The sequence below is a fragment of the Bos javanicus genome, chromosome 13, assembly GCF_032452875.1.
Source record: "Bos javanicus breed banteng chromosome 13, ARS-OSU_banteng_1.0, whole genome shotgun sequence".
NCBI classification, from domain to species: domain Eukaryota; kingdom Metazoa; phylum Chordata; class Mammalia; order Artiodactyla; family Bovidae; genus Bos; species Bos javanicus.
In genome coordinates, this window is record NC_083880.1 from 61,381,731 (window position 1) to 61,404,469 (window position 22,739).

At 54.2% G+C, this 22,739-nt stretch overlaps 1 protein-coding gene and 1 long non-coding RNA gene across 4 annotated transcripts; one reads left to right on the forward strand and one right to left on the reverse strand.

Annotated features, from left to right (window-relative positions):
• Window positions 1–1,126: 1,126 nt before the first annotated feature.
• Window positions 1,127–7,702, reverse strand: LOC133259565 (uncharacterized). The gene is made up of 2 exons (XR_009740449.1): window positions 5,895–7,702; window positions 1,127–1,707 (listed from the first exon to the last, which is right to left on the reverse strand). It is a non-coding gene; the product is annotated as an uncharacterized LOC133259565 (long non-coding RNA).
• Window positions 1,335–22,372, forward strand: MYLK2 (myosin light chain kinase 2). Of its 3 annotated transcripts, none has more exons than XM_061437197.1 (13): window positions 1,335–1,414; window positions 7,969–8,068; window positions 8,557–9,055; window positions 10,411–10,712; window positions 12,512–12,617; window positions 13,175–13,268; window positions 15,336–15,445; window positions 15,540–15,681; window positions 18,950–19,020; window positions 19,123–19,251; window positions 19,600–19,752; window positions 19,887–20,019; window positions 21,411–22,372. In XM_061437197.1, the coding sequence occupies exons 2-13, from the start codon at window positions 8,017–8,019 to the stop codon at window positions 21,489–21,491; spliced, it is 1,872 nt and encodes a 623-aa protein (XP_061293181.1). In that variant the 5' UTR covers window positions 1,335–1,414; window positions 7,969–8,016; the 3' UTR covers window positions 21,492–22,372. The 3 variants fall into 3 exon arrangements, with proteins under 3 accessions (XP_061293181.1, XP_061293179.1, XP_061293180.1); XM_061437196.1 differs by lacking the exon at window positions 1,335–1,414 and adding an exon at window positions 7,783–7,871; XM_061437195.1 differs by lacking the exon at window positions 1,335–1,414 and having other exon boundaries at window positions 7,730–8,068.
• The last annotated feature ends 367 nt before the right edge of the window (window positions 22,373–22,739 follow it).

The window sequence follows — 22,739 nt, forward strand, 5'->3', positions numbered from 1 at the left end:
CAACTGAAGCGACTTAGCAGCAGCAGCAGCTATACTGACCACAGGGTCTTTGTGTTTTCCTCACACACAAACCAAAACACTCCTACTCACAGCCCCAGGAAAATGGGTAGGAATTGGCAGGCTTGAAAGCTCAGCCACTAGAGTTGGGGAACTTTTCTTTAGGGTGGTGGTCCTCAGGCTGGCCTGGAGACCAGCAGATCAGCATCACTGGTACTACAAATGCAAATTCTCCAGCCCCCTGAATTAGACACTATGGACATGGAGCCCAGCACTGTGTTTTAACAAGCCCTGCAGAGAGCTGTGAGGTACCCCCATGGGTGAGGACCACTGTGTCAGGAGATGTCCTAGTGGACAACAGGACTCCCAACTCAATGCTCCCTATGAATCAGGAAATCTGCAGCCATTCTCTCCTGTGACCCTCAGTATCCAGGCCAAACCTAGAGCCCATGTGGACAGCAGGAACATGCCTCCCCTCTGAGCTCCCTGGAGAGTCACATTTGTGCAGCCTGTTCATGTTACCCAGGAGAGCTGCTGAGTTTGAGTGTTTATCTCCTTAGCCAAGGCTCCATTACCAGAAGATGGAAGAATGCTTTTCCATATGTCCTTCCAACAAGTCATAAGACAGATGAGGAAAACTGAGGCTCTGAGTTTAAGTTACTATCCCAAAGTCACACTGCTGGTAAGTGGCAGAGTCAGAATTTGACCCAGGTCTGTGCCCTCAAGTGCCTTTTGCACCACACCAGTTACATCCCATGAGAGGATGGATGGACATTTTCAGGAGCTCCTGGAGGACAGGGCCTAGCTCTTTTGGGAGCCGAGTGACACTTGATCAAGAGCCCCATGGGTGAAGAAGAGATTGTTTCTATCACCCACCATGGCCAGCAACTGAGGACTTTGGAGCAAGCTTGTGGGCTGGAGCCCTCATTGAACTCTTGATGTTGCTTGTGGGAACCTCCTGCTATGCTTCCCAGAGACTGGGAGCAGGCGGGGTTCTCTCTCCTCAGTTTCACCCAGCAGGCTTCTCCTCAGACCAAGCTGGATGCTTGCGTTCCTGTCCGGGATGCGGCAGCTGCCGGTCAATTAAGTCACAAGCCTCAGCAGACCTGAATGATAGCCAGAGTGGTCAAAGTGCCAAGTGAGTGCAGCCTGAAGGTGCTTTGTCCCAGGCCACTCATCCTTTATTTGAAACCCCCATTACCATCCCAGATGCGACCCTCTTCTTGCAGCAGTCTCTCAGAGCTTGTCACGCACCCCCTGGCTCATGTGGTAACCCAGTTCAGCAGACGGGCCTGGAGAGTTATAAATAGCTTAGGGGTAGGCCAGGAAGCCAACCGGTGCACCAGGACAGAACATGCATTCCCCGCTTTTGGAGCCATTTCCTGGGATTGTGTGCCGGGAGTGACTCTTACTGCAGGTAAACTCCGATTCCTCTCCTCTCCAGGGTCTGCACTCTGCCCTTTAGTCTTGCTTCTTTCTGTTTGTCCCCCTGCCCCCACGGGCCCTGCCTTTGGAAGGCGGTGCTTCCAAGTCTGCTTCTGGGACATTTCCTGTTCTTGGAACAGCTGCACCAGCCTGGGGTACCCTCCTGCTACATGATCCTATAGGGAGGTATCCAGTGGCCATGGGCAGTTTTCAGATGACCTTGTTCCTCTGACGTCATTAGATGGCTATTTTTGGCTTTGCTGTTTGTGCTGGAGAGAAGTTGGGCTGGGATGGGCGAGAGGGAGAAAGCATGAAAGAGGGTTCAGTCTTGGTTTCTCATCGTCCCAGGGCCCTACCAAAATAGGAGCATTTATACTTCAACATTCACAGAGCACCTACTGAATGTCAGGCCCCGCAGCTACCAAGCTGTGACATAATCTAAATATTCTTCACTCGCCCACAAATTCACTGTTCAGCAGGCGTTTACTTGGTGGTGTGGAACAGTGACGACGAGTGAGGGCTCTGAGCCTGATGGCTTGGGTTTGAATTCTAGTCCCAGTGGAATCCCACATCTGAAACCCTGGGCAAGTTACTCCTCTCTGTGACTCAGTTTCCTCTTGGAAACAGCACTGATAATAGTATCTACCTCATAACGTTACCATGAAGATTAGAGGAGTTCACATCTGCGTCTGGCACAGGGTAAATGCACAATAAATATTAGGGGCTATTATTATTAATGATAGAAGCACCACTGTTTGTACTGAGTCCTTGGGATATAAGGTTGACTGACATGGTCCTGATCTGTTCTGAGCTGGCACCTGATCCCTAGAGCCCCAGGTACTAGGGCAGTGCATGCAGCCAATACAAGTCAGAAGGGAATACCTGCCGTGAGTACTGCGAGACCCTAGCTTGTGGAAGCATTCCAGGGAAACAGGTGAAGTTCTTGCCCTGGGACAGCCTCAGAGCAGTGGTTTTTAACTCTGACAGCACATGGGAATCCTCTAGGCAGGTTTGAAAAATAAGACTGAGCCCCTCCTCCAAATGTGCTGCTTCAGTGGTTTGAGCTCAAGAGGGGCTCAGACTTTAGAAGTCATGAAAGTTCTCCAGACTTTCCCACGTGCATCAGGGTTGAGAATACAGCCCAGGCTAGAAGGTTGTGTGTCCTGGGAATACCCTGCTGACCACCTCAGGACTGCCTCAAAGGTGGCCTCTGACTCGTGGGTTCTCAAATTTCAGGAGTGCATGAACGCCCCCTGAAATGCTGGTTATAAAGACAGATTCCTGGGGCCCCATTTGAAGGAGGCTTCATTTTAAACAAACTCTAGGGCCTAGGCACCGAGAAAGCCTGCCGCAGCCATACCTTTAGCTGAGAAGTCACTTGTCCTCAGTCCCCAAAACTGTACCTCTGAGACCCCACGGTGTTTCATATCTCATGTGTAGCTCTAACCATTTTCTGTGTTGAGTTGTAGAAATGTGTATATTGATATCTTGAATTATTTATCGCCTAAGAGTTACAAATAGTCATTTCAAAAATGTCTCAAAATCCAGACAAAGCATAAAAATAATCTCTCCTCCCACACCTGCATGTATATATGTGTATATGCATACATATCCCCCCAGATATTTTCTCTACAAATATTTTTAGCAACAAAAAGAACCCACTTCATGAAGAATTTTGCAGTCTTTTTTTTTTTTTCCCCAAAAAATGTACTATATGGTGATTCTAGAGCTTTTCCTCACCTTCATCTCTGTGTCCCCAAAGTGACCAATTTAGTTCTTGCCACAGAGTAGGGCTTCCCTGGTGGCTCAGACGGTAAAGAATCTGCCTACAGTGCAGGAGACCTGGATTCCGTTCCTGGGTCAGGAAGATCCCCTGGAGGAGGGCATGACAACCCACTCCAGTATTCTTGCCCTGGAGTATCCTAGGACAGAGGAGCCTGGGGGGCTAAGGTCCATGGGGGTCTCAAAGAGTCTGACAGGACTGAGTGACTAACACTTTCACAGAGTAGAGCACTTAGTAATAATCTTGGCAATAAAACTCTACAGTTCTGGGTTGAACAATGAGTGTCATTTAAACTTTCAGAGAAATCTACGTCTAGTTGGTCACACAGAATGTCCATAGATCTCTGCTTACCCTCCTTGGAGGAAAGGACTGGGTCTGCGGTAAGGCCAGCAGCCTTACCAGGACTGTCCCTGGGGCTGAGAGGTACTGCCAAAGCCCCAGGCTCAGGGACCCAAGATGGGAGAGGGCAGAAGAAAACAGCCCTTAGTTGCTCCCATATCAGGACTGGAGGGAAAGTCGTGAGGAGAGTTGGCTGCGCTCTTTGGAGTCAGAAAGGTCGTTGCTCAACTCCCTGGATTTTCCATCACAGCCGAGCAGGCAGAGGGTCAGGCCGGGAAATGTCTCCTCTGAGCCGGTCCTTTTAAAGCCTCTTGGCTAAATCTGTTTCCTCCAGGAGCCAGGGAAGCAGTGCCCAAGTGGAGTTAACCCCTCCACACCCAAGGAATTCTCCCAGGGATGGTTGAGCCTGGGAGCCCAGACTTCTGGAATGCAGAGCCTTCCAGGGCAAGAGGCCTAAGGAGCCGTGAACTCTGGCTGGAGAAACCTTCTCTCTGGCCTTGTTAAATCCAGCAGGCATAATTGCATCCTCCTGACCTTAATTCCCCTGGCGGGTTTAATTGGCCCTGGCATTGCCCCACTTCCTGTCCTGCCGCTGTAGAGGCGGGGGTGGGGGTGGGGGTGCATGGCTGCACAGCTGGTGCAGGGTGGGAAAGCCCCTTCTTAAGGGTGGGCAGGGGCTCTGGCAGCCCCCAGGCAGGTGGAGGAGGTTTCCCCGTGCCCCAGCCCTGTGCCTCCCAGGGAGCAGCTGGCCAAGCTGAGCTCAGCTCCGGCGGGTGGACGGGCGAGCAAGCTGCAGGCAACCCTGTGGATCCAGAAGAGGTCAGGCTCTCGTCTCAGTAGGAGTGAGTATGGAGAACCCTCCAGGGACAGATGAGCCTCCACCTGGGGTGTCCACATGATGGAGACCCCACAGGGCGGCAGGCACTGGGCCAACCACTCTACATCCACGTGCTTGCTAAATGCTCCCAGCTGTCCCTGGGAGAGAAGCAATGGGACAGAGTAGTTATGAGCTGGGTGTTGTGTTAGCTGGTTCAAACCCAACCCTGTGACTTAGCCCTGTGACCCAGTTTTCCTGTCACATCTGTGAAATGGGGATGAAACAGCTGATGTTTATATGGCACTTAAGTACCCACGCGCTGTTCTAATGCTTTATGTACATACTTCCCCTGTGATGAAGGGGCTCGTCCTATAAATGAAAGACAAGAGAAGGCTTTTGCCCGAGATTTACAGTCATTAATCTGAGAGCGTCACTGCCCAACCTCCTCAGCCACTGCTTGGCAGGACTGTGGTAAGGATGGAATGAGGACGGGGCCTGGCCCACTTGGTAAGAGTTATTATTTGGGAATCGTAACAGTAACAAATGTAGCAATGAAAGCCCCTTATGTTGTCCCAGCCTGGATTTTGGTCTCAAAAGGTGGCTGTAGATCTGAATCTGGGTGATTTGAAGTTCTTCGATAGCTGTGTGACTAGGGATAAACCTCTTACCCTCTCTCAGCATCAGTTTCCGCATCGTTAAGAGAGTCTAGCACTTGGCACCTGGAGTCCCTTGTGAAGATCCAACAGACTGAGCAAAGGCCCTGGCAGAGCCCCTAGTGGCCCTTCACAGGCACTCACTCACTAAACGGTCAGTACTGATAACCACGACCATAACGAGAAGACATCAGCAAGGGCCATTATGATAGAGTAATCCCACGAACGTGGTCCAGAGCCTGGACCCGGTTACTCATCAGGCACCGGTTGGCAAGTGCACTTTGTGCCGGGGACACGTGTGAGCATCATGCAGCCCCTGCCCTCGAGGGGCTCAGACAGTGTCGGTGGTGGGGTCAGCCCAGAACGGGAAGGAACCAGAGGAGGGAGTCCAGCACTTCGAGCTAAACCAGAACATGCTGTGGGGACAACCAAACAGAGGGCCAGGGGTCCATATTATAGGCACAGACAAGAAGATTTCAACCTTCAGAATGCTAGGAGGCCCATAAAACCGGTACCCGGCAGGGAACCAGGGTGAGACACAGTCTGGGAAGTTTTAGGCAAGAAAGAGAACTCTGAGCCATAAAGAAGCACATTTCTGGCCCAGCTCCCTTCCCTGAAGAGTGACTTTTGGCAAGTTACTCTTTGGATTCTGCCGTCTTCACCTAGAAGACAGGTTGAGATCCTTCACAGAGTTATTATCAAGGTGATGTTTTAAGACAGTATGGATAAAGCTAATAGGAGGCACTCAGAAAATGGGAGTTCCCATCTTTTCAGGGAGCCTGGGTTCAGATCCCAGCTCGGCCCCTTCCAAGCCCAATGGCTCTGGGTCAGCTGCTTAACTTCTCTGTGCTTCAGTTCCACCATCTGTAATGGTACCTACCTCACTGAAGATTCCAAAGATCTGGTTCCGAAGATCACACAGGAGCACTTGGAACAAGGGCCAACACACGTGGTGAGTACTGTATAGCTGCTAGTATTTTTGCTTCCTAGAAAAGGCAGGCTGTCAGCTAGGAAGGAGAGAAATGGAATAGGGGAGGCCAGGTCAGAAGAGGAGGACAGACTGAATAAAAGGCAGCAAGCTGGGGAAGGGGCTCCAACTCTGGCGTTTGCTAGCCTTGGACTGACAACCCCGACACTTTCTCACTTAAGAAAACATCATTCATTTTGAATAGTAATCTGTTCACATAATTTTAGGTTCAAATAAAAAAGTAGAAGAGTACGCAGTGACATCTTTCTCCCACCTCTGGCTCCCAGTTTCTTAGCCTGTCAAAGAAAACTTCATGCTTGTAAAGGGAAATTGTATATATTAGATATATTGCTGCTGCTGCTAAGTCACTTCAGTCGTGTCCAACTCTGTGCGACCCCAGAGACGGCAGCCCACCAGGCTCCCCCATCCCTGGGATTCTCCAGGCAAGAACACTGGAGTGGTTTGCCATTTCCTTCTCCAATGCATGAAAGTGAAAAGTGAAAGTGAAGTCGCTCAGTCGTGTCCAACTCTTCACGACCCCATGGACGGCAGCCTACCAGGCTCCTCCATCCATGGGATTTTCCAGGCAAGAGTACTGGAGTGGGGTGCCATTGCCTTCTCTGATTAGATATGTTATGTTCACTATTATAAATTTTACCCCATTTTGCACAAATGATAGCACCTTCTACATGCTGTTCTGCACGTTGCTTTTCGTCCCCCCATTTTGTAGGTTGCTTCTTGTCAGTTCACTCACAGCTTCTTCCATCTTTTTTACAGCTACACAATTTCCTACTGTTCAGATGTGCTGTATTCTCAAGCCATTTCCCCCTTCCCTGTCTCAATGGAGGGCAAGAGTTGCTTCCTCTATTTGATCATTGGAGGAGCTGGGCCCTGCAGTGGGGTTGGAATGACTGGATGGGTCACCACAGTCAGGACCTGAACCCAGTCCTGAATCCACTCCAGAACTATTTCCAACGCACTCAGCTTGGGGCTAGTACTCAAGGTGGCCTGCAGAGAAGCTCTGGGCACAACACCTGGGTGATGGAAGGCCCTTTGGATCATACCTCTCCCCATCCCATCTCTGCTTGAACACCTTGGGCTGGTGGTCCCTGGGTCACCACTGTGGAGGAGGATCCTTGGAAAAGACTCTCCACCAGCCAGCCCCCCCCACTTTCCAGTGGGCCATGCATCAGCTCAGGGGAGCAAAAACACTGACCATCTCTCACAGCTGTTTGGGACAGCATCCATCTCCCCAAGAGCCCAGGAAAAAGACATTTCAAAAGAAACGGCTTTCAGGCCCATAGGCAAGTTGAGCAAGCGCCCCCGAGACCTTTTCTTACTCAAAGATGCTCCACGCTGGTCTGGAGGCCAGGTGCAAGGCTTGTGGACACAGAGCTGGGTGCTGGGGTCAGGGTGACTATGCCTGGGCCTGTGTGGTTCAAACCAGGCTCTGGGGAACCCCAAGAGATGTTGGCAGAGCCGGAGCCTGGCCTGAGCATAGTCTTGCCCTTCAGCCCTGTCTGAGAGCTCCCTCATCTATCTTGTTCCAAGTCAGAGATACCAGGCAAGGTCTGGGAGAAGGCTGCTCCCCCGGGGCCCCAGGTGCCCCCTCCTGCTTTCTCTTCCTGCTTGTTCCAACACTACTCTCCCCTCGGTTGGTCCACAGGAAGAATGCCGTGTCCTCTGAATGGGGGCCAAGAGTGACAGGTGGTGGCAGTCAGAGTTGCATGGCCCCTGGTGTAAGAGATCCTCTCCCCCGTCCCCGCCTCCTCTGCCTGCACCCCTGCCTCCGCCTCTGCCCACCAGGCGCCGGCCTTACAACTGCCCAGGACGGCTCCCGGGCAGCCGCTGTGAGACAGACGGACACCAGGTTGCCCCTCTCCGCTCCAGGTGCCTCTGTCCCCTCCGCCGGCTAGCCCCCGCCTCCTCTCAGCCAGACAGGAGGAGGCATCCAGCAGCCCGACACACCTTTCTCTTCTTTCTGCAGCTGGAAAGACTCAAGTTAGACAAGCAGAAGCACACGCCTCCCTACCTCATGGCGACGGAAAACGGAGCAGTGGAGCTGGAAATCCCAAGCTCATCAACAGGTGCCAAGTGGGGGCCGGAGGCGGAGGGAGGAGCTTGGGAAGGGGTGTTTGAATCCAGAGCTGGGCCGGTGCTCTGGATTTGAAGTGGGAGTTCTGTGCCCAAGGCTTCTTTGTGTGGCACGTGGAGGACCCAAAAATCAGAATTATCTCTGGATAGGGTAGGACTGGGTCAAGGGCCCACGGGAAGCCTTCCCCAGAGAGACCGGGAGAATGTGAAGTCCCCGTGGATGAGGCCTGAACACTCAGAGCAAGGGTTGGGGGGTGGGCTCAAGGCCCACCAGGGGCCCAGAGCCCTGCACCCAGGGCCTCTGAGGCCCGGACAGCCCATATTGGGAGCCCACGGAATGGCCCCAGAAGTTCAGCGGGACAAGTGCTTGTAAACTGTGGCCTGGGTAGGAACCTGGGCCCAGAACCGGTACCTGGCCAGCCTGGCTGGGGAAGGAAGGGTAGGAGGGTGGATCCTGACTGGTGTTTCACCTTCTTTGCAGACACAGCACCAAAGGCTGCAGCAGGTGAAGGACCCCCAGCTGCAGAGAAAGACCCTGGGTCCCCAGATCCACAGAAGGATCCTGGGCCCCCAGATCCAGAGAAGGATGCTGGTCCCCCAAACCCAGAGAAAGAACTTGAGTCCCCAGACCCAAAGAAAGAACCTGATCCCGACTCGACGAAAGATACTGAAGCCCCGGCCCCAGAGAAAGGGTTCGGGGCCTCAGCCCAACCCTCAGCCAGCAGCCAGGGCCCTGAGGGAGAAGGAGGCCTGCAGGGAGAGCCTGCGGAGGGCTCGGCTGGGCAGCCGGCAGCCCTGCCCCAGGAGACAGCGACAGCCGAGGCCAGCGTCAAAAAGCCCAAGGCTGAGCAGGGGACCCCCGGCAGCCAGGACCCTGGAGAAGCCAAGGAGCAAAAGAAGGTAGCAGAGGGCCAAGCGCCGAGCAAGAAGGGCTCACCCGCCTTTCTGCACAGCCCCAGCTGCCCCGCCGCCATCTCGAGGTGAACGGCCCTGCCTGGGAACGGGGAGGGGTCTGTGTTACTGTCTGTCTCGGGCACTCACCACGTGCAGTGCTGGCTTGGGCAGTTCCAATGTTCAGCTCCCTCTGTCCTAGGCATTGGCCTGACCTCCTGGTCTTCCTGCAGAGATCAGAACTCTGTGATAGTTCACAGAGACCTGGAGTGTCAGGCAGCAGAGGACCTCAAAGACCCCTTCTCCAGGCATCTGGAGTCCAGAGTCCCCCTTACCCCATGGACTTGGATCTCACCAAGGGCAGGACTGAGATGTCAGGAGGAAAAGAAAACTCATCTTCTTAATACAGTTATTGGTATAATCTGAAAATATGACTAATAATCAGGCTGATAGATCATTACTAATACTCTTGAAGTGAAAAGTGAAGTGAAAGTGAAAGTCACTCAGTTGTGTCTGACTCTGCAGCCCCATGGACTATACAACCCATGGAATTCCCCAGGCCAGAACACTGGAGTGGGTAGCCTTTCCCTTCTCCATGGGATCTTTCCAACCCAGGGATTGAACCCTGGTCTCCTGCATTGCAGACAGATTCTTACCACCTGAGCCACAAGGGAAGCCCAAGAATACTGCAGTGGGTAGCCTTTCCCTTCTCCATGGGATCTTCCCAACCCAGGAATCGAACCGGGGTGTCCTGTACTGCAGACGGATTCTTTACCAACTGAGCTATCAGGGAAGCCCACTATACTCTTAGAACTATAATACAGCACCAGTCTCAAGGTGCAATTCGTTAGCTTTACCTGAATGCCAATGATATAAGTGAGGTTATTAATGATATATTTATTGTAAACCACAATAATAACACTTACCATACCAGTTTAAACTATGTGGTAATATAAATTAGTATCATTAATACATTATCAATTGTATCACCACAATTTTATGAATCAAGAGCTACATAACCTCCCTAATTGTCACTACCTAATGATTAACCAAATCAGCAATCCTATTAACAGTTGTTAATGATCTCTTAGTGCATTGATACTCAAAATAGCAACACAGACATGGGAATTCTCTGGTGGTACAGTGGTTAGGGCTCTGCACTTCCACTGCAGGGGGCATGGGTTGGTTGTTGGTCGAGGAACTAAGATCCTGTATGTCGCATGGCATAGCTGGGAAGAAACAACCACCACCACCACAGACATTTACGGTGTTATTAAAATCCCCGGATTTTATATGAAGTGAATTTGGATTCATCATCCAACGAGTTTGGGTGGGGGCAAGGCTGTATCAGCTCTAGATTGCAGACTAGGTTTTGGGAGGCCTGCCGGGGTGGGGGGAGCTGTGGCTGCTGAAGGTGTCACCCATCTGTGTTCTCACGTTTCAGCCTTGAGAAGCCACTGGCCGAGAAGCCCCTAGATGAGACGTTAGAGCTTATCTTTGAAGGGGTGCCTGTGACCCCTGGCCCCACAGAAACTGAGCCAGCCAAGGTAGCAGAAGGAGAGAAGAACCTCCCGGGAGGCAGCCAGAAGGAAGGAGAAGAGAAGGCTGCAGGCCACGCTGGCCAGGATGGGGTGCAAGGGGACACCTCGAGGGGGATCGAATTCCAGGCCGTTCCCTCGGAGAGATCGGAGGTGGGGCAGGCCCTCAGTCCCACAGCCAAGGAGGAGGACTGCTTCCAGATTTTGGGTAGGCCGGGGCTGCCCTGGAGCCCAGGGAGGAGGGAAGGGGCTCTCCGTGTCTCCCCCGTCTCCTCGCTTAGAGCACTAAACCCTTCTGAGCCACCTCACCCCGGGTGATTCATCAAAGTGTCATCCAACCCCAGGAAGTCTGAGTTCCTAGTCCCCTTCAAGAGATGGGGAAATGGGGACTCAGGAAAGGGAGCACCCCAAATCCACAGCTAGAGCAGGATATGAACCTGACTCTAGAGCTCTCTTGTTTACTTTCTTCTACATTGGCTAAAATGGAGTAAAAAAAAAAAAAAAAATCAGACATGTTGGAGCACCACCAGTTCTCTGGACGGTGGGGTTTGAAGTTACTCTATAAAAGGGCTCAAATGCCCTTTTAAACTGCGTCCTGGACGGGTAGGGAGGGTCATGGGAGCCACAGAGGGTTGTGAACTGAGGAGCACAGGTGTGTGTGTGGAGGGGGGAGGGAGGCGGTGACCAAGGAAGCTGGGCACATGAGATGGGCAGGACCGGAGTGGCCTCAAGTGCTGATGCTTTATTCAGCGAGCAGAAGGGTGCCATTGAGCATGAGCAAGCTTGGCCCGTAGGTGAATAGGGAAGGGGCCCGGGCAAGGGTGCAGCAGGCCTGGGGGGTGGGGTGAGATGGGGTCAGGAGAGCCCAGAGTGTCCTGACAACCCCCCTCCTCCAGGCCGAGGTGCCCTGGGAGACCTGCCAGTCTGCCTGGTGAGCGGCATAGTGCCACCCAGACAGGGTGGGAGGGCCTGGCGGCTGGGCGGCAGCCAGGAGCCCTGCCTCCTCCCCTTAGCAGCGGCACAGACCTCCAGGGCCCACTCAGCCCAGCAATCACATCCTCGAGGGACGGACCTGAACAACCTCCAAGGGCCGTCTGATTTATCACCAGCCGGCTTCCCCTGCGGCCTCTTGCTATTTATAAAGAGGTTTCCATTCCCGGTGACTCAGCCTGTCGGCGTCCAGGGCCTGCTGTTCCCCGTATTGTCACTAGGTGGCAGCAAGTCTCTACCAAATAGCTCCATCCCCGGCTCCTCCCCGCCCACCCCTGCCCCTGGGCCAGGGCCGGGGGATACCCATTCCACAGGTAGTGAGAGCTTGTGGTGTTATTAGAGGGGGTGGTAGGCAGGTCCTATCCTCGACTCCTTCAGACACAGTAACGCCTATCTGGCATGGCGCTCCACCATTATAGTTGAAAGTGAAAGTAGCTCAGTCCTGCCAAACCCAACTCTTTTCAACCCCGTGGACCGTAGCCCATCAGGCTCCTCAGTCCATGGAATTCTCCAGGCCAGAATACTGGAGTGCGTTGCCATTGCCTTCTCCAAGGGATCTTTCCGACCCAGAGATTGAACCCTGGTCTCCTGCATTGCAGACAGATTCTTTGAGCCACCAGGGAGCTCACAGTTAGGAACCCCTCACCCCACCCCCACCCCGCCCTGCTCCGCCCTTTTTTTAAATGGAAATGAAAAACTTTGGGTTGGAGTCCTCATACCTTATAATGTGGGAGGGTCTGAGGAATCCAATCAGCCATCCCCACTGTTGTGCCTGGAGAAGCTGAGCCCCCCTCTGACAGAGGCAGAGGCCTCTCAAGGAAGGTGAGTGTTGGTGGCAGAGCTGACATTGGAAACTGGGCCCCGAGCCCCTAGCCCCTATCCTGGAGCCAACTGTCTCCCAGGTATCACTTGGTGAACGCCCCTGGATGGGGCCCAGGCCAGGCAGGAGGGCATGGTGTCAGGATGAGTCCTTAGCAGCCCCAGCACTGATCGAAATGGCTCTGCTCTGCTCCACAGATGACTGCCCACCGCCCCCAGCCCCCTTCCCCCACCGCATTGTGGAGCTGAGGCCCGGGAACATCAACAGTCAATTCAGTCTGAACTCCAAGGAGGCACTGGGCGGGTGAGAACTGGGGCCCCGAGCCCCTGGCCCATGGGCGGGAGAGCGTTAAGTCCCCAGGCCTTACATCTGCCCCATGGGAGGCCCAGACATTCCGATCAGATGTGAGCCACAGGGTCACAACTGCTTCCATGTGGTCTCATGTGTTTGTGTGCAGGCTGTCACATGGCTGGTGTGTCAGTCACTCACACAAACACACCATTGGTCATTAGGTGTTTCCCATAGGAAGCACGTAATACCGTCCTGTCTGTCTCAGTTTGGAGTACCACACTGACCCCTTCAAGATGATCCTCTGTTTTGTTAGAAGTCCTGAAGTTCCCTCCCCTGGGGCCTGGTGCCCTCGCCTGCCTGTGAGGTGCCCATCAGGGGCTGTCCTTTGATGAGCCTACCTTTCCTGAGGCTGCGGTTTGTGCAGGTCAGCTGTGGTCTCTGCAGTAGAGCTCACTTTTGGGGAGGGTACTGGAGCTGGCTGGGATTTCCGCATCTCACAGGGAACAGAGCACAGGCCCCCCACACTTGGCCTTGGCAACTCCCTTACTCTCAGCCTCTTCCCTCTCCAGCGGCAAGTTTGGAGCGGTCTGTACCTGCACAGAGAAGGCCACAGGCCTCAAGCTGGCCGCCAAGGTCATCAAGAAACAGACACCCAAAGACAAGGTAGTGCAGTCTGGCTGTGGGGAGGGCGAGGGGATCCTTGGAGCGGGTGCCTCTCACCTCCCGCCACCCACACGTCTGCACCAGGAGCCGGGGGTGAGAAGCTTGGTGCTCCAAAGACATCACACAGATCAACAGATAGACAGGCGGACAGTCCTGCCATAGGGGCCTGATGCCCCTGACCATAAACTTCACCCCACAGTTGGTGAATTTATCTTGGGGACTTCCCCTTCAAGCCCTCTGGTTCAAGTCAGTAAGGGCTGATGAGCACAGGCTCTGGGCCAGATGCTGTGCTGTGCACTGGAGGTCCCCGAGGGAAGCCAGGTGGTCCCTGCCCCCCAAGAACAGCAAGGGAAACAGGCTTCAACACCAGTCCGGGCCTGGTTCAGAGCAGTGTTCATTCAAGGAGTGAATGAATGAATGAGGCATAGACTCATATGGAGTGAGGGAGTCGGGTATGTGAGGGGGTGATGGCAACCTAGCAGCCTGGCATGGTGAGAGCTATATAACTTAGGAAAGCTAAGGCGGGAGGGTGGGGAGAGGAGTTGTCACAGTGGAGTCTCCCAACTCACCCGCAGGTCAGCAAAGGGTCTCCTGAATGAAGGCTTTGAAGAAGGAGGAGCTGTTTTCCAATGGGAAAGGCAGGGGAGAGATTTTCAGACAGAGGGGACTGTGGATAGAAAGGCCTGAGGATCAGAAATGGCAGGTGGAAACCCTTGAGTTGAGATCAGGACCAGGGGAGCAGAGACAGAACATACAGAGGCCTGGAGCCCAGAAGGAGCAGGAGAAGCAGCTCCTGATGAGTGCTGGGAAGTCAGAAAGATTTTCTTCGTGACTCTTTCTCTATTGCCTTGGGTCCCAGGCCTCTATCATGGACCTGGCTCAACGGAGATGCTCAAATGTAATGTGTAAATTAATTGGAGACAGCTATTGATTGGTTAATTATTGGGTACTTTTTCTGTGCTGTGCACTGTGCCAGGTGCTAGGGAAATGGCATCAAACAAGTCCTAACATGCTAGAGAGACAACTAAAACCAAACTGCTAACAGACAACTAAAACCAAGCTGAAACATAAAAAGTGTGGTGTCCGGAGCTGAGACAGTGTTAAGAAGACAAGTAAAGCCAGGAAGGAACAGGGTGTGTGGAGCCGCTCAGATAGGATCAGGTGACCTTAGGCTTCTCTGAGGAAGTGGCGTGGAAGGTGAGATATTCCAAGGAATGGAATAATGGAAAATGGAACAGTTCAGGCAGTGATCCAGTGCTCTGGGGGAACAGATCTAGGGAGAGACCTGATCATTTGCCAATTTCCTTGGTGTAAATATTCCTACTGTGGTTGATTTCAAGCTACGGATGTGACCACTGGCTGGCAGACTTTCTGAAAGTGACAAATAATGGCAGCTGAAACTAGGAAGGCAGTGATGGGGGAGCTGAGAAATGATTGGATTTGTAATCTACTTTGGAGGTGGAGTCAAAGGATTTACTGATTGGTTGCATGAGGGGGTGTGAGGAAGCAAGAAGAGGAGAGAAACCCTGGAAAGCTCCTAACTTTCTGTCCTGCACACTGGGGTTAAAAATGACAGCCTTTTGCTGATGGACATGCTGCGGGCAACTCAACTGCGGGGAAAGGGTGGTATCAAGGGTTTAATTTTGGGCATGAGAGATTTGAGATGCCTATTAGGCATCCAAGGGGGAGGGACTGGTGTCTGGAGTTCAAAGGAGCACTTAGGGGTGGAGATATGTATTTGGGAATCAGTCACGTCTGGATGGAATTTCCAGTCATGGGACTTGAGAATGCCCTGGGAGAGGGTGTAGAGCAGGGAGGGCTGAGCGGGAAGGATGGGGCCCAGGATTCAGCCAGCAGGAGGCAAAGAACCAGCAAAGCAAAGGAAAGATGTCCCAGCAGAAATGATTGTGTGGTAAGGACACAGGCTGGAGGGTCGGGAGAGAGATGGGAGGCAAGGAGACCAGCGAGGAGGGGGAGGGCAGCGGTCCAGGCCAGGCCCACCCGAAGAGGATGGAGGGCAGGGAATCATGATGCTCAGATGGTACCCCTGATGCTCCTTGGCCCCAGGAAATGGTGTTGCTGGAGATTGAGGTTATGAACCAGCTGAACCACCGCAACCTGATCCAGCTTTATGCGGCCATCGAGACCCCGCATGAGATCGTCCTCTTCATGGAGTAGTGAGTGTCGGCGGCAGGGTGGGGGCCTGGTGTTGGGGGGGAGCAGAAGGCAGCAGGCCCAGAGGCAAGCCTGTAGAGGGGTCTGTGCACACAGCATCGAGGGCGGCGAGCTCTTCGAGAGGATTGTGGACGAGGACTACCAGCTGACTGAGGTGGACACCATGGTGTTTGTCAGGCAGATCTGCGATGGCATCCTCTTCATGCACAAGATGAGAGTTTTGCATCTGGACCTCAAGGTACTAGGGGTGGGCAGCCTCCTGGGAGGGGTCGGGGTGGCATCGGACCACCTGAGGTCACTGCTGCAGCCAACCATCCCTCCATCCCCCGTGACTCCTTCTCCTCCTCCATCCAGTCCTTCCAGCTGTAAGAGTCAAAACAGGGGGCACGTCAGAGAGCAAGAAAGACTTGGTCCCAGCCCTCTCCTAGTCTGGAGTTGTTGTAGTACTTGTTGAAAGGGTCTCTTGCCGTCCTGTGAGCCCCACATATAACACCAGCTGATCAGTGTTGCAGGAGCACCTGCCTCTGTGTAGGCCCCTGATGGGCACTGCTAATGTCTGTTCACTTATCCCACAAACACGTGTTGAGGGCCCACTAGATGCCAGGCAGTGTTGGTGGTGGAGACCCACTGGTGAACAAAATAGATAAAAATGCCTGCCCTCGTGGAGCTTACGTTCTAAAAGGGGAATCAGGAAGATGCATCAGTAGGTATAGTGTTGGGCTTCCCTGGTGGCTCAGCGGTAAAGAATCTGCCTGCCAAGCAGGAGACCCGGCTTCAATCCCTGGGTTAGGAAGATCCCCTGGAGAAGGGAATGGCAACCCACTCCAGTATTCTTGCCTGGAGAATCCCATGGACAGAGGAGCCTGGCGGGTTACAGGCCCTGGGGTCACAAAGAGTGGGACACGACTTAGCGACTAAAACAAGAGCAAAGTGCAGTATCGGTACAGCAGCATGCACGGGGCAGGCACTAACAGAAGTGTGTGCTGAGAGAACGTTTATGTTCTTCTTGCTCGATACCTTGCACATAGCGGGTGAGGGAAAGCAAATACTGGGTTGGCAAAAAAGTTTGGGTTTTTCCCTAAGATTTTATGAATCCCTCCAAGTCTGATCAGCTGGCCGTGGCCGTGGTGTGGAGTGGGCAGGGGCCCCATGAGTGCCAGGTAGCCCCATCTTTATGGCAGGCGTTAATGTTTGTGGAATTAATGGGAAGGCTAGTGGAGAAGATGAAATCTGAACACTGAGGCGGGTGAACGCCCATCGGCAAAGTGGACAGTACTTTCATTCATTCATTTGGTAAATACATACTGAGCACCTGCTTCTGTGCCTCTGTGCACAGTGCACAGTGCTGGGCGTGGTTGTTGCCCTCTGGATGGTGAGGACATGACCCTATCCCCTGGAGCCTATGAGGTCAGTGGTAGAATCAGGCGTAATAACTTGATGAATAGATCGTTTTATTTTTTTGTTAAAATTTTTCTTAATTTTTATTTTTGACTGTGTCACTCAACCTGCAGGGTCTTGGATCCCCCACCAGGGATCAAAGCCACGCCCCCTGCAGTGGAAGCGCCGAGTCTTAACCATAGGACTGCCAGGGAAGTCACTAAGATCACTTTAAACCACTAAAAGCATTATGAAAAAGTGCATGAGTGTAACAGGGAAACATACAAGGTAGAACTGAAGAAGAAGGTAAAGGCCGGAGCATTCAAGGTCCGATACAGGAGATGCTCCTGGTGCTCTTGTGAACTAACCCCTCCGCTGTGCTTACTAGTGGTCAGAGGCACTCAAGGCGTGTCTAGAGTGTGCGACAGCCCTTTGGGTCAGGTGTGCTGTTATCATTGCCACTGACAAGTGAGGGAGCGAGGAGGGTAAGGGAATGGGTTTCAAAGGGGCCAGTCTGACAGCAGGGAATTTAGGAGGTGGTCATAATAAGCCAGGAGAGATGATGGGGCTGGAACCCGTAGCAGTGGGGGAGGAATGGGAAGTGGTCAGATGATGGACACATTCTGAAAATAGAGTCAGCCGGATTTCTGATGGTTTGGATGTGGGAGGGCAGAAGGAATGCAAAGAGTACAGGTGCCTCCCGAGTTTCTGGGCAGAACTCAAGCCTGCGTGATGGCACTGGAGGCTGCCCTTCTCCGGTAAAAGCCATTTTCCTTGGGGTAGAGCAGGGTCCCTGATTAAAATGCAGTGTCCTGGGGAGAAGTTCGACTTAAATCTCTGTGTCCTAAATGTGATTTTTTTTTCAGGATAGCAATAAGTTTTTCATTAGTAAAGGGTTTCATGGTCGAGTAGGCTAGGTGAACCGCAGCCTGAAGCCCCTTCCCGGGGTCCCAGCTGCAGGACTTTTCAGGAAGTCCCCTGTCCTCGTCCTCCAAAAGGAGATCTGGATCTGTCCGGTTTCCCCTGCCAATTGTGTCCTTGGAGCCTTTTTTTTTTAATAATATTTTTTCTCTTTTTTTAAATTTTCTTTTGGCTGTGCTGGGTCTTCACTGCTGTGTTTGGGCTTTCTCTAGTTGCGGTGATCCGGGGTCACTGTCTAGTTACGGTGTGAGGGCTTCTCATTGCGGTGGCTTCTCTTGTGGAACCAGCCTCTAGGCGCATGGGTTTTAGTAGTTGTGGCTCATGGGCTCCAGAACATGGGCTTATTGATTGAGACACATGGGCTCAGTTGCTCCAAGGCGCGTGGGATCTTCCAGGACTAGAGGTCCTTGCATTGCAAGGACCACTGGACCACTGGACCACCAGGGAAGCCCTCCTTGGGGCCTTTGCATCCTTCCCGTGTTTCAGTGGAGCACTGTTGGGCTGTTGAAGTCACTAGCATCCTGCTCTGAGCGCAGCAGTGTGAAAGGACCTTCAGAAAGCCTCCTGTTTGGGGCCTCAGATCAGATACCGCAAAGCCCAGATGAAGAACAGAACCCTGTTCTTCAGAACCCAGCTGGGTCAGGAGGTGGAGGCCCTGGGGGAACTGGAAGACTCCCGCCCATCTCAGCGGTCAGCACCAAGTCCCTCCAAGCCGTGTGTGGCCATATGGCCAGGGCTTACGGTGTTCCAGGTGGTGCTGAAAATCAGGGTTCTTGTGCAAAACCTGCCTTTTAGCCATCATTAACGACTTACAACGTTTCTGCCCCACAACCTCGGATGAGTCCTATGTCCTTGTGTTACATGAGGAGGAGATGGAGGCCCAGCGCAGGAGGGGTTAGCCCTTCAGTGATCTCACATGCTCACCCGTGCTTGGGGTGCCGGATTCCAGGAGTCTTGGCTGAACACCTACTGGGTGCTTTGTTAGACGTTGAGGGTGGGGAGCAGGGACGCCTAGAGAAGAGCCCCTCTTGGGCCTCCAGATCCCCCTCTGTGTCTGGAACAGGTAGATCTGAGAGTCTCTGATGGGGGGCTATCCACTCTGGCAGCCTGGGCCTCTGGTCCAGGGAGCCTGGGCCTTGGATGGACTGGGATGGGGAGGGAGGGTGAGCTGGGTCAGAGGTCAGTCCAGGCCACCCCCTTCTCCTCAGCCAGAGAACATCCTCTGCGTCAACACCACGGGCCATTTGGTGAAGATCATTGACTTCGGCCTGGCACGGAGGTACCACCTTGGGAGGGCGGGGTGGGTGGGGCTAGGGGAAAGTGGGAAGGTGTCTGGGAATGGGCTGGGAGTTGTGCTCTGAGCTCTTGGCCTGACCTCCAGGTATAACCCCAACGAGAAGCTGAAGGTGAATTTTGGGACCCCAGAGTTCCTATCCCCTGAGGTGGTGAATTATGACCAAATCTCCGATAAGACAGACATGTGGAGCCTGGGGGTCATCACCTATATGCTGTGAGTGTTGATGGGGTTGGGGCACATGGGTGGGCAGCTGAGGCCAAGATCACTTCCACCTCCCCACTCCCTCAGTTGAGGTTTACTGGGCATTGGGGGTGCACTCATCATTCCTCTTCTTCACGGTAACCCTGGGAAGCTGGGATGATTATGGCCATTTTACAGATGAGAAGAGTGAGGCTCAGAAAGGGGAAGTGACTTGCCCAAGGTCACCCACCCAGATTCAAACCCAGGTCTGTCCCACTTGAGAGGCTGGGGGTCTTTTCAGCTCACGGTGCTGCTTCTCAAGATCCGTTGCATCCCCAACCCAATCTCACCTCCCTGCCTCCTACCATCGCCTCCTTCCAGCCTGAGTGGTCTCTCCCCCTTCCTGGGAGACGATGACACAGAGACCCTGAATAACGTTCTATCAAGCAACTGGTACTTTGACGAGGAAACCTTTGAGGCCGTGTCAGACGAGGCCAAAGACTTCGTCTCCAACCTCATCGTCAAGGACCAGCGGTGAGGCTCACCCCCCAGGACATGAACCCCATGTGTGCAAAGTCCAGTGCGTGTGTGTGCCGGGTGGGAACTGGGCTGGGAGGCCGGCTCCCAGGCCTGCCGCCTCCTCTCACCACGCCACCCCCTCTCCACAGGGCCCGGATGAGCGCTGCCCAGTGCCTCGCCCACCCCTGGCTCAACAACCTGGCAGAGAAGGCCAAGCGCTGTAACCGCCGCCTCAAGTCCCAGATCTTGCTTAAGAAATACCTCATGAAGAGGCGCTGGAAGGTACCGCTGGACTGAGGCGGGGAGGAGAGAGGGATATGGGGTGGGAAGGGCACTGGCCCCACTGGCCCCGTCTTGGCCGGTTCGGTCTGGAAAACAGAACTGGCTTTTCTCTCTTTGTCCTGGGCTGGCTCCTGCCCTGGGTGGTGGCCCTCCACTCACCCCCTCCACCCTGGGGAGGGGCATCCTTTTATGGCCTGGGCTCAGGAAAAGGTCTCTGATCCCCATGTCAGGCTTCTTCCTTTCATTTCATAAATACTTCTTGACCATCTACCACCTCCGGGCATTGGGGACACAGCAATGGATTTCAGTCTTGTGAACTTACTTTTGTTAGAGGATGGGGAGTTATTAAAAGGAATTAAGGAAGGGCTCTGTTGGCTCAGACGAAGAATCTGCCTGCAATGCAGACAACCCAGGTTCGATCCCTGAAGATCCCCTGGAGAAGGGAATGGCAACCCACTCCAGTAATCTTGCCTGGAGAATTCCACGGACAGAGGAGCCTGGTGGGCTACAGTCCTTGGGGTCACAAAGAGTCGGACATGACTGAGCGACTAACACTTACACTTATTAGGAAAAAATAAGAATGGTCAGGACAAAAAAAAAAAAAAAAAGAATGGTCAGGAGTGCTGGGGAGAGGCTGTGCTTCTACATAGGGTGGCCAGGGAGGGCACACTGAGAAGGAGCCTGTGAACAAAAACCTGAGGAGATGAGGGCTGAGTCAGGCTGGTATGGAGGGGGAGTGGCCCCAGGCAGTGGGAACAGCGCGCGCAAAGGCCCTGAGGCAGGAGCACGGTTGTGGAGTGTGAGGAACAGGTAGGAGGCCAGTTCCTCTGAGTGGAATAAGCAAGCGGCAGGAGAGGTGTCCGAGAGGATGGGGAGGCAGGGCGTGGAGAGACTCAGCCACGGTGAGGGGCTTTTTCTTGGAATGAAATAGGAACCAGACTGCTTCCCAGATGGGTAGCGCTAGTGGGAAAGAACCTGCCGGCCAACGCAGGAGACTTAAGAGATGCGGGTTCGATCCCTGGGTCGGGAAGATCCCCTGGAGGAGGGCATGGAAACCCACTCCAGTATTCTTGCTCGGAGAATTCCACGGACAGAGGAGCCTGGCGGGCTACAGCCCCTGGGGTCACGGTGACACGACTGAGCGACTTAGCATGCACACACAGACCGCCACCAGGGGAGCGGTACTCACGTTTGCTGACGGGTCTGTTGAGTGAGGCAGGGCGTCCTGGAGGCTGTGGTGTCATGGCGCCTCCTGTGGCCATTTTGGGCACTGCAGCCTCCCTGGCCAGGGTCCCTCCTGGGACGAAGGGGACCTTAGGAGACTCACAGCCTGTCCTACAGCTTCCCCCCTGCCCCGCTGCTGACCGGGACCCCTCTCCCTCATCCCTCAGAAAAACTTCATTGCTGTCAGCGCTGCCAACCGCTTCAAGAAGATCAGCAGCTCGGGGGCACTCATGGCTCTGGGGGTCTGAGCCCCGGGGAGCAGCTGAGGCCTGGACGCAGCCGCGCAGTGGCCAGGGCTGAGGCCACACAGCCCAGAAGGCCGGAGCAGACGGGCCAGATCGCCGGGCCAGGCTGGCCAGGACGAGGCTGCGCCAGGCTGGGAGGCTCGGGGCTCCCACGCCCCCGCGCGGTGACTGCTTCCCCGACATGAGCCGCCTCAGATGTGGCCTGACTCCATCCTGCTAGCGCCTCCCCAGACAGGGCTCTGGCCCCCAGCACAGCCCGGACGCCAGGGGCCCTGTTGTTCCCGCCTGGCTCCCCTTCTTGAAACTGCTGCTCTGGTGACCCCTGCTTGACCTCACCTGGGGCATCCCTGGCCTGGGCTTGTTCCTAGCTAGAGTGGGAGGGCTGGGGGTCCTGGCATGTGGGGCTTCTGCAGTTGTGGGTGGGAGGCCTCGGTGGGGCAGGACGGCAGACGGCCGGTTTCTAAGGCGCAGCTGCCCCGGGGAGACAGAGCAGGCTTTGTGAAGGAGGGCCTCCGTGTCCCCACCCGCACGTCTCCCCACTCCCAACAGATAAGGCTTAGCACACACCATCTGGTGCAGGGCCCGGCTCCCGCCCACCTTCCTTGCGACCACCAACATACAGGAACTCTGTGTGAGAGAGAAGACGCCCAGCCCAGGCCTGGGTGGAGGGGGAGGGGAGAGGCCTGGAAGACAGGGGAGACCACCCCCGAGCTTGCCTGAAGGCCAAGCCAGCCTAACCCAGCCACTCCGGCCCCCATTCCAGGGGTCACCCACGGCCTCAGAGGATGGTGTCGGCAGGCCCAGAGGAGTGGGAAGGCTGTCGGGCAGCCCCCAACCTGCTCTCAGCTTGTGCCATGTAAATAAATGTACAGGTTGGAAGTGGCCCCCTCCCTCTATGTGTGTGCACCTGGATGAAGTCACAGCTGGCCACCGTTCACGGAATGCTGCCGTGGGCCAGTCACTTCAGCAGCACTACGAGTATGGTGTGATGCTTACTGATGCAGCCTCAGGAGCCAGACTACCCAGTGCTTGATCTGGGCAAGGGGCTGCCCGCTTGGTACCTTAGTGTGCTCATCTGTGAGAGGCCATAGCACCAGCCAACATTTATACAGGACTACTGTGTGTCTGGGCTTCCCAGGTAGCTCAGCTGGTAAAGAATCCACCTGCAATGCAGGAGACCCCGATTCGATTCCTGGGTCAGGAAGATCCCCTGGAGAAGGGATAGGCTACCCACTCCAGTATTCTTGGGCT